The sequence below is a fragment of the Pectinophora gossypiella genome, chromosome 12 (genome assembly GCF_024362695.1).
Source record: "Pectinophora gossypiella chromosome 12, ilPecGoss1.1, whole genome shotgun sequence".
Lineage (NCBI taxonomy): Eukaryota > Metazoa > Arthropoda > Insecta > Lepidoptera > Gelechiidae > Pectinophora > Pectinophora gossypiella.
In genome coordinates this window covers 14,250,470-14,266,832 of record NC_065415.1, presented here as the reverse complement: position 1 = coordinate 14,266,832, position 16,363 = coordinate 14,250,470, and the positions used below count along the sequence as shown (strand labels likewise).

Here is a 16,363-nt window from a genome sequence, read left to right as displayed (position 1 = left end):
TAACATACAAATAATTTACACCAGATGGCCCGCCTGACTCCCTTTCTTTGGTTTCAGTTTCTATATTTTATTGTTTTTCTAGTTACTTACATAGTATTACTTTTTTTACATTGTGTTTATTTATTACTTATATAAAGCCACGTTAGTTAGGCACGTTAAGCCGTTGGTCCCGGTTACTACTTACTGATGTAAGTAAGTAGTCGTTACATGAGTCATGTCAGGGGGTTTTGGCGACTCAATATTAACCCTGACACCAGGGTTGATGAGGTTGGTAATCCACCTCACAACCCACACGAGAGAAGAAGACTTACATTCTGGTATAATATTATCAGTAGCCTCAGCATAGAGTCCGTATAACTTGTGCGATGTGGTATATGAACCTACGCTACGCGATAAGCATGATGAGGTTACAGATAGTTTTACCATAATTATTTCAGGAAAATTAAAACGTTTCGTCCGTTTTATTCGAAAATACCAATTTAAATCTGACATAGATAAAACACAGCGCGTCATGATAGGGAAATGAAAACGCAGGTTTTTTGTTCAATTAATACAATTTCCTTGTTGTTCCGTTTTTGCCCGTTCTCCCCTAACACGAAGCTGCGGTTTGTAAAAATAGAATATAAATAAATAAAAGCATTTTTTATTTGTTAGTTTACATTTTAGAGAGTTCTTTGTTTCATCTAAAAGTTTATTTGCATATTTTTGTTCGCGTTACGTGTTATTTCGAGATACAATGTCGACGGATGTCTCTGCCGACCCCGCAGTGCTCAACCTGCAGACATACTTGAGGATCCGTTCTGTTCATCCTAATGTTAATTATGGTAATTATTAATTATATGGTAATTATACATTTTCATCTATCATTATTATATTATATTTATTATAGGTATATTATTATTTCTAAATAACGACTATATCCCAATATGGGTAGTCAGAGGTACACCCATCACATGGTGAATTAAGTACCCACTCCTGGTGGTGAGCTGTTATCGATCTTATTTCATAGGTACTTATCTTTATTATGATATTTACCCGTATATATCTGTATTAGATTACTGCAAAAGCCCGAAGTATTAGTATTGTATACATTTAACACTATCTTATTTATTATTTTTACCGACTTCAAAAAAGGAAGAGGTTCTCAATTCGACCGTATTTTTTTTATGTTTGTTCGGGGATAACTTCGTCGTGTATGAACCTATTTGGATAATTCTTTTTTTTTATATCCATTATTTTGTAAGTAATATTGTATTTCTTCCATGTATTTGTAGCTACACTGCACATAAACACGTTTTGAATATATATTTTGTGGACTATTTTTCAGTAAAAAAAGCAATATTGATATATGACATTGGGCACTTATTTTCATACCTATGCGCAAATGTCAAATGGCAGTATTGCTTTTCATAGATATTGCTTCGATGTGGCCATTTTAACCCCCCCCCAATAGTTGCGCCACAGATTGGGTCCACGATCCGGATGTCCTGATGTGACGTAGTTTCGTGGCATTAATCAGTATTCGTAAAAAAAAAAAATTAAATTTTTAAATTTAAATGATTTATTTCAAAAATGTATGTGTACATCGGTACCGTCCGCCAAACTGCACAGCAGTTTGTTCGCACTTCATTTTTTCTATATTTTTATTCAACGTGTTAAAATTTGTGTGCATTGATAATTTCATCACTCGTAGACTGTAGTAAAGAAGCGCTGATTGTTTTGCCACTTCGATTTAAATAGGTAATTACAAAGGTTACAAACACGTCCGACAATAAGAGAGAGATCGATGAATACAAAATAAATTAAAAATGTAAAAAAATCATAATTTTTTAAAAACTTTTTTTAAGGTATTTTTATGTTGCCATTGTCAACAATTCGGCACTTGAAATACTCCAACGGGCAAACAAGAATTACCACAAGGACTCCGCATAAGCTCGTATTAATAAATGCATAAATTACACCACGGATGAGCCCTCACTTTGCTTACTTAAATTGGGATTACCAGGATGCCCTTTGCTGATCTTTATTTAGGGCCTGTTTGTTTGTTTTATTCCATTATTTTAAACATGGTAATAGTGCTGATCCCACCTGACACCGTCTAATTTTATTTAAGTTATATATACCTTTCATTTTCTTATCTGACGAAAAGGGACGATTTATTCTGTCGACTACCCAGTCGTATTTAATAATAAATCACTTAAACATTTGGAATAAAAGCGAATATGAATAGTATTTACTTAAAATCTTACAAAATTATAAAATATCACAGACAATCAACTTTCAATGTAACAATGTTTTTTACAAAAATATCAAAAATTCGGAATTTACTTACGATCTAACAATGAAAACGATTTAACGATGAGATATTTTTCTGTTTTTTATTTTTTTTCAATATCGTGGAATGAAGTTAATTTGGAAAGTTTTAAGACTTTTAGTACATATCTATTACTATATTATGATTTACATGATAAATCTTAGAAAATAAAATAAAACTTTGTGAAGCTAAATTAAACTCTGGATGCGGGCAGCGCAGGACCGATCGTCGTGGAGATCCTTGGGGGAGGCCTATGCCCAGCAGTGGGCGTCGTACGGCTGATGATGATGATGAAGCTAAAAGTGTTCAAACACTAACGTTTTGGTATTTGTTAGTAATAGATTTTTTATTAAAAAAAAAAACGTGGTACTCGTTGGGAATGGAAAATAAATTCGAAAATAAACTAATACCAAACGGTATTAGTTTTTGGTATTAGAACGGAATAACTCGCATAAACGACTCAACGGATTACTATGAAATTTTGCATATGTACAAAAAATGTAAAATGATACTTACCAAGAGCGAGCGAAAACGTACCTTTACCTGTAGCAGACAATAAACATTGACCCAATTCAACATGACCGAACGTGTTGTTGTAAAAAAAAATACAAAAGTACATCGCCAAATACGACATAAAAAAACAAACGACGATCACTCCCAAAGGACACATATCTTTTTTCATAAGTGTTGAAAAGCGGCTCAATTGAGAAAGTCGTTGTACCTACCTATTTGTAGGTGAACTAGGTGCCAAGTTCCATTCGTTCACCATTCGGAGTTCGAATCCTTGTTTCGGTACTTTACAATTAGAGATATTACATACTGTTGTAGATAATCAAAAAATAATCTTAAGCTTGTGATGGCTATATCTCTGACTGCGCCAATTGGGTCGCCAAATCGCTAAAGGCTGTTAATAAAATGTTTTTTTTTTATTATTTCAATTATTAATCTTATAATAAGATTTTTATGTAAAAACGATAAAAATTCCTGATGTTAAATCTGTTCTCTAGTTATTAAATAACTTGTAATGTATATTGTTTTAAAAGTAATTTGATTTAAAAGATGTGTTGCTGTTGCAGTTTCTTGTCATTTCTTCTCCTCAACCATAATTCCTTGCGAAATGACGTAAATTCAAAAATGTTAAATTAACCTTTAACTAGTTTACAAATGATTCTGATTTCTGATTTCACTTCATGACCGATTTCAATATTTATAAAGACACCGCTTCGAAGCTATGTCAGGCCGAATAGAAAGTGGAAATACGATGTAAGTATATGCCTTTTTCAAATGAACTGGCATAAAACTTTAATGTGTAGATAGCGTCAAAAAAAAAGAAAAATTTTAGAAAAAAAAAACAAACCAAACTTGAAAAACGAATACCTACCTAAAATTCAAATTCAAAATCTTTATTTTCAGACTATTGTCCATAGATGTTAGTAACATAGTACTTAATCCTAATGTTAGTAGACTAATATTTAGTAGAAAATTAGAGTCGTCTAGCGGGAGGAGGTATGTGTGCGTGTAGTTGCAACCATCGCGTCATCAATGACGACTCCCAGCGGTCCGCCCACACACCCAGGATGCCGTTGGAGCTGGCTTCCAAGAGACGCATCATTGAGGCGGAACGTTTCCTTACTATTGCAAAGAAACAATCCGTCTGCGTCTCAGCAAACATTAAAGATGCGCTGCAAAAACGCGGCAGCCCCAACAGCACCCTGAGCGCGTTATTATATTGGACACGCAGTCCTCCGTATTCCCGCGACGTATAGTTGGCCCACAGACTGCACGTGTAGAAGGATTGACAGAATGCTTTAAAAAGCGTGATCTTAACTTGCTCACTACAACGTGAAAATCTGCGTGCCAACATATTGCTACGGACAGACAGAGCTCTGCGCTCCCTCTCAATGTCCACTCCATCAGCCAAAGTTTCGGTGACCCAGCAAAAAGCGAACGGAATTACGTTAGCTGTATTCTAACGTTAGAATACAGCGTGCAACATTTAATATACCTACCTGGAAAAGGATTTTTACTGACCCCTGTCCTTTGTAACCCAATATTTAAATAACCGATCCTTTGTAACACGACTTAGACCTCTTTGCTTAACAAAATACAGTTGTTTTTATCGCTGAAGCTGCGGATTTTTTAATCAGGCTAAAAGGCCTTTGCCGCAGTTTTCTTGGACACATGTCGAGATGAATATTCAAACTTTAAGCATAGAGTAAGGAATAATACTACGCTTTAAGCTTAATACCCTAAGCTACGTTCACATAGCGATTATTTATATCGTTATCACAAACAGTCGTTCACCATGACGATCATTTCCATGAACATAAAGTCGCCTTATAATGAACACTTCGTAACCGCTATTTGAAAAATAACTTTGTAAAGAAATCTCGATTTCTTTCAATTAATTTCATTCGAAAAACGAAAAGCGATACATGTCTATGGAATATGTACAGATACAAGATAGATAGGTTCTCACACACAAACCCACATTTCCGAGAAATGCATTTTCGGAGGTAAGTATGTGACTTAACCTGTGTTGGATACCGACCCCGCCGGCGTAGTAGACGTTTCCTCAATCAGTGCTTATCGCTATCGACCCACTAGGGTCGATTAATTCTTTCCAATAATTTCCTCTCAGACGTCGCCCTGAGCCGAGGTTCGCGCCCAACTGGGCACCCTCAGGCCTGTTGTTTTAAACGCTGTACCCGATGAGAGCCATCAACGCTCCCAATTTGTCCGGCCAAGTAGTCAATGCCATCTGCGGCAAACCTACAATAAGTCACGTAAAAAATAAAGACCTGTGTTGGGCTGGCTTTCCCTTCGCGAGTTGGAAGGTCAGACAGGCAGTCGCTTCTGTAAAAAATCGGACCTGTCAAGTGTTCAGGTTTGGTAAGCGGACCCTCTGAAAAACGGAATAATGCTAGGGGGATGATGAGGCTCTCATTTCTCGAGAAAAATATATATAAAAAAATATGTCGAGAAATGAGACTCTAAAGTTGTCTCCTAATAAAACTCCCTGCCTGCCCTGGTAGTGTGACAAAGTGTGGCGAAGTGAGTGTGATTAACTAAGTTTATCCATTGTACCAAAGTTTAGGGTTAACTACAAGTTAACTACTTTTAGTCTTAAATTACAGTTTAATTACTCACTTTAATTTACCTATACTTCAGCTTTTAGTTAGTTATTGTAAAAAGAGTAAGTTTCGTCGTCGTACATCCTCGATACGGGCCCCGCCGACGCGGACGTGGTCGACTATTTCCTTCATTCAGCGCTTATCGCTATCGACCCACTGGGGTCGATTAGTTCTTTCAAATATTATGCTCTCAAACGACGCCCCGAAGCGAGGTTCGCGCCTAATTTACTTTTACTACAGGCTGATTGTTACTAAGGGCACCCTCAGGCCTCTAGTTTTAAATTTGTACCAGGTGAGAAGCCTTCAGCGCTCCCCATTTGTGCGGCCAAGTAGTTAATTAACAGTAAAAACGGATACCCACCAGTGGGTGGATACAGGCTGAGTAGATAGATAGATAGAAGTATGTATTTATGTAAGTTACGTATCCGATTTTGCGTATCCGATACATGGATACATTGAGCAGGCGGTGACTCGCCACTCACTAGATGGGCCACCTATCTAGCCGACGCGACTGGACGGCAAGGCAGCAACATGGTTGTGAGCAGCTCAGGGTGTCGAGAGGTGTACACCGCTTTCTGCGAGGCGGTTTATCCAACTCACCAACTATATTATTTATTATGATTATTACCTAACTTGACGATTTGACAGGACCAGTTGGACAAGACAACGAATGACACTCATGATCTTGTCTCTATCCAGATGAATGCCTCGCCTACCTTCGCGGGCAGGCACAGCAACTGGGTCTATCGGTACAGGAGTACACGATAGTGCCAAAGAAACCCATTCTGGTGATGACGTGGACCGGCTCCGACCCTGCCTTGCCGAGTATCCTGCTTAACTCGCATATGGATGTTGTGCCTGTGTTTGAGGTAGGTCATAGAACAGTAACGAATACTGAAGGGAATGATTCAGACCATTATTCTGAGTGATTATCAAGTGGTATTTTCCGTTGCAAAAGTATGGGACTGAAGATAATTAAAAAAAAAAAAACACTAAAACTGAATTTTGATATCAGCTGAATGAATTATCCCCCTCAGTATTCGTTACGATGTCACTAACACCCTGTACATATTAGGCAGCCAAATTACTGAATTGTATATCAATAAGTATTTTAATTGTTCCTTTTTTTAAGAACGTCTAGGGCCCTGTGCCGATGTTTTTATTGCAGCTTCTTTTCCTCGGCTATACAGGTTGCGAGAAGCTGCAGTAGTTTTAGGCGGATGAGATGTTCGTTATGTAAAAATTGACGATTGAAAGTGTAACTATGTCATAGAATAAGGAATAATACTACGTATAGGATGGCTACTTTCCGCTCCCCACTAGCGTCTGAGCTAGGTTTACCTAACCCCCCTCGGGCATACTTTGGTCTTCAATCGTATGGCGTCAGACGTCACACACACAGATGCGCGTGTACGATAACGTCAATGTGTAGTGTCTGTGGAAAACGAGGCTTTTTGTATGAAGTGTCCCGGGTGTGACTATGTTACCTACTCATAGATTCATAACGGGCGCCGCTAAGGAGTGAGGAAGAAGCATGCAGACTATGTCTCACTTATGCTATAGACGGCACACGGTTAGACTGAGATTTTTATATGTAGTGTCCGGTTTGTGGCAGTACTGTGAACAGTATTTATGGAGACTGGACGAAGCTTGACAGCAGAGTAGGTAATAGTTACTACGCAAGCGTTACTACACGTGAAACAAAATGCGCCTTACTGTTCCGTGTTAAAACTCATTATTCAAGAACAAGGGGTATTATGTTATGTATATTTGAATATAATAACTCGAAAGACGATTTAAGCATTGTCTCGGCATCATATTTGTTAGGTGCTTATAATAAGCTGATGCGGGAACGGCTAAATCCACTTAGGTACAACCAAATGGCGGCGCGGAGGATGGATTAAAAAATATACTAATAAATACATAACATAATAAATAAGCTTTCTGGTATAATGTTATGTCCTTCGGCGTTTATTCCATTTCTGAATAAAAAAAAATTAATGCTAATTTCCATTTTCATCAATTATTGAATTTAACCCCAAATCCAATAACTTCCAGAAAAGCTGGAAGCATCCACCGTTCGCGGCGGAGATAGAAGACGGCGTGGTGTACGGACGAGGAGCTCAGGATATGAAGTCGGTGGCTGTGCAGTATATTGAGGCCGTACGCCGGCTGAAGCAGACTGGCTTCAAGCCCAAGAGGACCATACATTTGTCTTTTGTACCAGGTAGGTCCATGTAATGGAGATATACAGGGTATTAGTGACATCGTAACGAAAACTTTGAGGGTTAATCCAGACCATGCTTCTGTGTTCATATCAAGTGCAATTTTCCGTCGCAAAAGTCCCTCTCTCTTTATTTAAGAGCTGCGCTCTTGTCGGTGGAGTAATCGCCATTACTCCATAGATAGGGCGTGAAAGTATGGAACTGAAAATAATTAAAAATAACACAAAATTTCTCATGAATTTTCCGAACGGAAATTCCACTTGATATCATCTCAGAATCATGGTCTGAGTCATCCCCTCAGTATTTGTTACGGTGTCACTAACACCCTGTATAATACTTAGAAACTAAAATAAAACAATCACTGTGGTATAGGTCCCGGCAAACTTCTTGAGCATCGACCTTGACTGCGCACAACCGAATTTTAGGTCTCTTTGGTGGTGCGGTACGGGGCGCGGGGGCGGGTGAGTCCCGCATCGACCGGCTATTGGTAGATCAGTCGATACTTCCCCCGCGCACTCTTGTCTTCGTCCCTTTGACTCCCGAATACACTTGCGTGCAGTGAAACTGTCACGTTTTTGTTATTGCTCTTTTGTTGGATTTTTTTGTTATTGCTCATTTTTTTAAGTTTAAGAATTAGTTACTAGCACGAGGTCTGTGTCTACAGATCCAAAACCTAGCACTAGCTCTGGTATTGCTGGTTTCAACCTCATATTAATCTTCATTAATCAATATTATACTTACCTGACGATTAGATTTTTATTAAATATAATAATATAATATAAGTTTTAATAAACTATAATAATATAAGTTTAGTTTTATTTACATAATTAAATAATATAATAATTGTTTTTTTTAATGAAGTTAAGAAAATAATCAAAAGTTCATTTTTTTTGCACGGAAGTGTACGTGCGCGAACTTTCCCCCACTACGACACTCGATGCTCAAGAAGTTTGCCGGGAGTTATACTTGTGGTGCACCAGTGAGTTATCCATTTTCACTAACACAGTTGGCTCGACCATTATAGACGGCGATACGGCTCACCACCTATCACGTTGGTTTATCGAACAGCTCGGTGAGGTGTGGGTATTTAGTTCATACTTATTGCGCGTGTAAGATAACACCAATGTGTAGTGTTTGTATAAAACGAGGCTTTTTGTATGAAGAGTCGAGTATAGAATATAATAGGTTGTCACCAGTTAAATAGGTTTATCGTAACATATCGGACAGGTAGGCACCGCAATTTAGGGGTCATGTCCTTGGGGAAAACAATACAAGTGGGATAAATTGGAACATTGTCTGTTCGACAGACAATTTCTTTTTTGATGGAACTTACCAACACACAGTTATTGCCAAATATAGTACCATATGCGGCAAATCTAAATCAAATCTAATATTGAAACATGCATATTGATATTAATTATCTACGATAACTTTAGTTACGTAAAAAAATACTTTTGTAGATTTCGTTCGATTTTTATGATCAATTTTAATGAACGGAGTCGATAGTACCGGGTGAGAGCCTTCAGCACCGGGTGAGAGCCTTCAGCACCGGGTGAGAGCCTTCAGCGCTCCCCATTTGTCCGGCCAAGTAGTTAATGCCATCTGCGGCAAATCTACAATAAGTCACGTCAAAAAAAAAAAAAGGAGTGGCGTGGTGGAGTCTTATTCATACCCCCTCCGGTTAATTGAGGGAAGACTTGCGCATATAAGTCGTTAATCTATGTATACTAATATTATAAATGTGCTTTCACATGTGTGTCTGTCTGTTTGTTTGTCCGTCTGTCACGGCAAAACGGAGCGACGAATGGATTTGATTTTTTAAGTAGAGATAGTTGAAGGAATGGAGAGTGATATAGGCTACTTTTTGTCTCTTTACAACACCCCACTTCCCTAAAATGGGGGGTGGAAGTTTGTATGGAGCATTCCGCAATTTTCAAGGTGAAATTTTACAGTTTTCATGGTCGGAAGCTAAAAATTGGTACACAGACTCTTTGTTACTATTATGTACTAATGAAAGGCGCACGTCCAGTTCGTAAATCGTTTATTGCGAGACTGAGGATGACAAAGAGAAATATAAAAAACTATGAAGGTAAACTTAAATACATCACACTACTCTCTTCCTTATTTATAGCATGCAAGAAACAATTCATGTTACACACAGATCATGCACAACATACAATATCATTATAATAAGTTTAAACAAACTAAAAGGTATCTGACTCCTTAATCTCAGCTAGATTACCATTAAACTAATATCTAAACTAAAATAATATCTAATCGGAACTATTTATTACAAACAAAAAAAAAGAAAGCGCTACTTATATACTATACATTTCAAAAACTCCTATCTCTTCCTTTAAAAGGAAACCACAATACCTATGTAGTATCAATTGGGAATACTGTCGTGAGCCATTGCTGTGGTTATCTATATTTTGGAGGATTTCTGAGCCGACATTGTCTTACAGGACGGGATGATTCACGGGGTGGGGTGGCGGCGATTGGTTGTATCGGTGACTTAACAGGGTTGGCAGTGGACTCCGGTGTTCTATCGTACACGGTCAGTTCGCTATTAGATGGTGGATCTGTCTCGCTCGCTGCATCCGTCGCAATTGAGACTGGGCTTGCCAGTCCTGATTCTGGCCTTATATCTAAGGTTATCGGTGATTGCAAAGCTGACGGGTCTGTTGGACAGACTAAGGAACTCGACCTTCGCCTTAACTGATCGATATGCCTATGTGATTCCCTACCTGTGTGATCTGACACTGTATAATTAGTAGATCCTGACTTGTATACAACTTGACCAGGTATCCATTTTCTGTTTCCCTGATAATGACGTAACCAAACCCTATCGCCTGGTTCTAAAGTACGATTAGTACCCCGCGCGTAGTCCCTCTGCTTCTCCTGTGCTCGGTGCACTTTATTTTCACAATCAGGTCTAAGGGCATCTAACTTAGTCTTAACTTGTCTACCTATCATCAACGCCGCAGGACTCTCGCCAGTGGTACAGTGCGGTGTGTTCCGATAATGCAATAAAAATGTATTAAGTGATGATGCTATGTCTTGTTTTTGCCGCACTGCCTTTTTAATTACTTTTTTAATTGTACGCACAGCATTTTCTGCGGCACCATTTGACGCAGGATGGTATGGAGCAGAGTACAAATGTTCTATACCATTGAATTTAAGAAAAGATGATAATTCTGAACTGGTAAAAGGCGGACCATTATCGGAAACTATTTGTTTTGGTAATCCCCACCGGGCACAAACTTCGCTTAATATATTTATAGTGGTATTTGCCGCCGTACTTGCCACTGGGAAAACCTCTAACCACTTAGTTCTCGCGTCCACAATGACTAGGTACAATTTCCCATATATAGGGCCTAAAAAATCTAAATGTATCCGCGACCATGGCTTGGCGGGCCATGGCCATGGACAGAGCGTATGCCGCGCCGGCGCCGTCGCCTCTTCTGCGCATACCACACACGCTCGGCACATAGCCTCCACTGCCTCGTCTATGCCCGGCCACCACACGTAGCTCCTAGAGAATGCTTTGGTCTTAACTATTCCCATGTGGCCCTCGTGTATTTCGCGTAAAACCCTATCCTTGCACCCCTCCGGAACAACTACCCGATGTCCCCACATCACGCAACCCAATTCCTCATACAGTTCTAGCTTGCGATTGAAATAAGGTTGTAAGTTCCTTATTTCACTATCACTAGGCCAACCGCATCGTATATAACCTAGTACGCGACTTAATAACGGATCTCGCTGCGTAAAAATCTTAATATCGTTATAATCAAGCAATAACTCGTTCTGTGCGAAGTGTAAATACGTTTGTTCGGGCGCATCGTGTGACTCAGCGTTGCTAGCAGGCGGCGGCAATGGCAAGCGAGACAGACTATCCGCGCCATTATCTTCGGTGCGCACGTACTCAATATCATATGTGTAAGCAGATAACTTAATGGCCCACCGCTGCAGTCTACTCGCCACCATTGGAGGTATGCCCTGTTTGTGCCCAAAGATGCTTACTAACGGTTTATGATCCGTTCTTAAAGTGAATCGTCTTCCATATAAAAATTGATGTAATTTTTCCAAACAAAACACTATAGCTAATGCCTCCTTATCTATTTGTGAATAATTTCTCTCGGCTTCATTCAATGACCGGGAGACGTAAGCGACGGGGCGCTCGCGTAACCCGACCCCCGCCGTCTCCGCGCCGCCGCCGCCGCCGCCAGCGCCCGCGCACGGTTGAGTCAACACGCCGCCTATACCTCGCGCGCTTGCATCGCAAGTTAATATCAAGCATTTGTTTTGATCATAATGCATGAGTACTTCTGCACTAGTTAAAATATTTTTAATGTTTTTAAATGCGTTTTCACATTTATGAGTCCATTTCCACGCAATGTTTTTTCTCAACAAGTCGTATAAAGGCGTTAAAATAGTACTCATATTTTGGACAAATTTTGCATAAAAATTTACAAGGCCTAAAAATGACCTTAATTCTGTAACATTTTGCGGTCGCGGTATTTTTGTGATCGCTTCAATTTTGTTCGAATCCACCTTTATACCATCTTTAGAAATTATATAGCCCAAATACTGTACTTCGTCCACAAAAAATGAACATTTATTCTTCTTAAGCTTCATCCCATGACTATGTAATCTATGTAAAACTTTATCTAATATGATCATGTGGGTTTGTTCATCCACCGAACCTATTATAATGTCATCTAGAAAAACTTCTACCTGAGGAATATCACTCAGTAGCGTGGCCATAATCCGTTGGAAAATGCCCGGACTTGATGACAGTCCATAAACTAATCGATTATACCTGAATAAACCCCTATGTGTATTTATCACTGTAAATGCATTTGAGTCATCTAGTTCTACCTGATTATAGGCTTGCGATAAATCTATCTTAGAGAATACTTTAGCACCATTTAGACCCACTAGCAGATCATCAATCTTAGGCAAAGGATACCTATCAATCAGTAAGGCGGGGTTCAAGGTCACTTTATAATCTGCACAAATGCGTAATCCACCATCAGCTTTACGTACCGGAACCAGCGGCGTGGCCCACTCGGAGGTGTCCACCGGTTCTATGACACCTTCCCGCAGCATTGCGTCCAGCTCCGCGTCTACTCGCGCCTTCAGGGCGTAGGGCAAAGGCCGTGCCCGACAGAACACCGGCGCCGCCCCCTCACGTACACGCAGCTTCGCCTTACCACCCGTGAACCTCCCCAATCCTTCGCTGAACAACTCCTTATACCTGCCAAGTAATTCACCAAGTTTACTATTGGCACTAGTATGACTATGGAATACCGGAATTTGTATGCCTAATTCAGATAACCATTGCCTGCCGAGCAGGGAAGTGGTCCCCCTGTCAATAACAAATAATTCTAGGGTTTTTATTTTACCCTCATAATTAACATCAGGTTTAATTATCCCTAGAGGCCGTATTTTACTCCCATCATAAAACTTAAACACTAAGTCAAATGGTTCGATGGGTCTATGCTTAAAATGTTCTTCGTACGTTTCCCTACTGATGCACGATACTGCCGAACCCGTGTCTATTTCCATCTTCAAATTAATGTTATCAATACATATTGATAAGCTTACCGGTCTATAGCCGTTTAAACAGAGGTGATTCATTTCTTCTTCAATCTCCGAAGTGCTATCGTCACCGTCCTCTGGAGTCTCGCAGTTTTCCGCCTGGACGTGATGCAGCGCCCGCCGGGAACCGCCGCCGCCGGAGCCACCATGTTGGTTGCTCAGAGCTCTCGCTGGGCATACCCGTCTTAAATGCCCAACTTGCCCGCATTTGCTGCATGTAAACTTCTTGTAGCGACACTCTTCACCTCGATGCCCGCCCCCGCAAGATTTACACGCCATAGTATTATAATGCGAACGTGATGTGTTTCCGCCACCTTTGTTCCGTAATCCTCGGCGCGCCAAAGTCGTAGTGAATGAATGAATCGGTATACCCGCCGCCGCTGCTTGCCCTGCGCCCGCGCCCTCCCTACCGATGACATTCGTGTCACTCACACTCGACCGATGCACCATCGCTGCATCCCGCTCTGCCGCCTCTAATGAAAATGCCAAGCTTACCGCTTTTTTATATGTCAGGTTTTCTTCCGCAAATAATCGTTGCCGTATTATTTCATTTTGTAAACAACAGGTAAATTGATCCCTGAGATTATCTTCCAACGTTTCACCAAAATCGCAAAACTTCGCTAACTTTTTTAACTCCGTGAGGTAGTGTGTAATACTTTCCCCTTCCTGTTGCCTTCGTTGGCGAAACCGGTAACGTTCGGCCATAAATGATGGTTTTGGTTCGAGATGGTTCTTCATAATCTCAGTAACTTGGTCGTAGCTCAACTCCTTAGGTTTCTTAGGGCTTGCTAAACTGCTTAATAAATCGTATGCCTCCTCTCCTATGACTGCAATCAGAGTAGGTAGACGCATCTCGTCGTCGATACTGTTAGCTTGGAAATACATCTCCATCCGCTCGAGATACAAGGTCCAATTCCCCACTGCCACATTAAATTCGCCTACTCTTCCGACTGACATTACACAATCTATCCTTCAACACACGCGTAAAAAAAAAATTATCCTCGTTTGCCAGTTATTATGTACTAATGAAAGGCGCACGTCCAGTTCGTAAATCGTTTATTGCGAGACTGAGGATGACAAAGAGAAATATAAAAAACTATGAAGGTAAACTTAAATACATCACAGTTACCAACGAAAACAACCTGCCTTATTTTTTGAACCGTATTACCCCGAATTTAACGCGAGCGAAGCTGCGGGAAAAAGCAAGTCTATATAATATATAAAAGCAAAATATCACTAATCTCAGAAACTATAAATGCTAGGAGTCTCAAATTTTGCATTTTGTTTCCTTTTAGACGTAGGTGCTGAATAAGGTGGAATTTCGCGGAATTCAAACCCTAAGGGGTTAAAAAAGGGATTGGAAGTTTGTAAGTTACGAAGAAGTTGTTTATCATGAAGGATACGGGGAAGGATATGTGTGTGAAAAGTGTAAGTACTGAGATGACTGACAGATATGAATGGAAGAGGAATACATGTTGTGCCGACCACACCTAGAGTGGGATAATGGCAGGAGAATGATGAATCATGACGCGAATGAAGTCGATGTATAAATGCTGTTAAAGATTTCTAACCTATTCTTTTCTTCTGCAGATGAAGAGGTCGGTGGTAGGCAAGGCATGGGCGAGTTCGTGAAGTCGGAACACTTCAGGGCATTGAACGTGGGCTTCTCTCTGGACGAGGGCCTCGCCAGCGCGTCCAGTGAATACCTCGTCTACAACGCCGAGCGGTCCATTTGGCGTGAGTCGTTTTTTTTTTTTATAATTACACTTATATGTAACATAAAATAACACAACAAATACTTTATTACACACAGGAAATACAAAACACAAAACAGAAGAGAAACAGAAACAGCACAATAGCCGGTCTTAATGCTAAATAGCAATCTCTTTCAGGAAACCTTTGAGTAGGGGAGATATTTACGAGTACATAATCAGCCTATATACATCCCACTGCTGGTCACAGGCCTCCCCTCAAACAACCGGAGGGAGATATTTAATATTATGTAATATGCGGGATAGTGTAGCATAGGCTTGTACATAAAAATCAAATACAAAGATAGCAAGACACTTACGAGTACATAAATTACATAATAATAATACACATACAGTAGGCTAGTTTCCGACTACACAAATCAATTACCTTTAATTAAACGTCAAAGCACGAAATGACTACGGAATTTGTATGAAAAGCACACTGTGACGTCATATCAGAAATCAGAATCATTTATTCAACGTAATTATCATGGATAAACTTGTTGAAGGTCAATGTAACATTTTTGAATTTACGTCATTTCGCAAGGTGTTATGGCTGAGGAGAAGAAATGACAAGAAACTGCAACAGCAACACATCTTTTAAAAACCAATGAGGATATACATTACAAGTTATTTAATAACTAGAGGAACACATTCAATACCAGACTTTTTATCATTAAGGTACTTAGTCATTAATCTTATAATAAGCTTTTTTACATAAAGTAAGCTTCAAGTAAGCATAGAGAAACGTGATGAATTGTCTTATTATTATTACGTTTTTATTGAATAAAATTAAAGTTAAATAGAAAAAATAAAATGTTTTTCGTTAGTTTTAAAGCTGTCTTTATTTAGTAAACAGAATTTCATAATTTATATTGAACCTAGTACACGACCCAATTGTTATATGTATATCGTCACTGGAAAGGCAAAATTACATAAGCGCCAAAATATCCTAAAATAGCAGTCCATGTTATAATATGTATTGCTAGATATAGAAAATGAAAAACCATGTAATCTTACGATGACGTCATCTAAATTGAATAAATTGGTAAAAAGTTATGATAAAAAAGCGAGAAAGCTACTTTAAACAGCTTTTTCTTGAAATTACATTTTGGCGCTTACGTATTTTTGCCTTTTCAGTGACGATATTATAAATTTAGAAACAAAAATGATTGATGTCCAATAACTTTTTTTTATCTTTGATCTGACTGTCTTTATTTTTTCCCCTAGCGGTACACATCCTTGGGAATAGTTATGAAATAAGGTAGAAAATCTAGAAAAATATATGACATGGGTCTTTTCTCCTAAATCGTAAATATTCGCTGAATATAC

General features: G+C 39.3%; 2 protein-coding genes across 2 annotated transcripts in view; one reads left to right on the top strand and one right to left on the bottom strand.

The window, feature by feature from the left end:
* The first annotated feature begins 666 nt into the window (after positions 1-666).
* Positions 667-16,363, top strand: part of LOC126371283 (aminoacylase-1-like) — a 32,674-nt gene continuing 16,977 nt past the window's right edge. Inside the window, exons 1-4 of the mRNA XM_050016579.1 lie at positions 667-824; positions 6,148-6,317; positions 7,507-7,675; positions 14,871-15,017. Coding sequence (XP_049872536.1) covers positions 737-824; positions 6,148-6,317; positions 7,507-7,675; positions 14,871-15,017 — 574 coding nt within the window. The 5' untranslated portion in view covers positions 667-736. The remainder of the gene's footprint in view (positions 825-6,147; positions 6,318-7,506; positions 7,676-14,870; positions 15,018-16,363) is intronic.
* Positions 11,179-14,213, bottom strand: LOC126371309 (uncharacterized). Its single transcript, XM_050016614.1, has 2 exons — positions 13,287-14,213; positions 11,179-12,936 (listed from the first exon to the last, which is right to left on the bottom strand). The coding sequence occupies exons 1-2, from the start codon at positions 14,169-14,171 to the stop codon at positions 12,931-12,933; spliced, it is 891 nt and encodes a 296-aa protein (XP_049872571.1). The 5' UTR covers positions 14,172-14,213; the 3' UTR covers positions 11,179-12,930.

Bases quoted from the DNA above. Each gene is read 5' to 3' on its own strand.
- LOC126371309 (XM_050016614.1), bottom strand. From the start codon at position 14,171: ATGGAGATGTATTTCCAAGCTAACAGTATCGACGACGAGATGCGTCTA.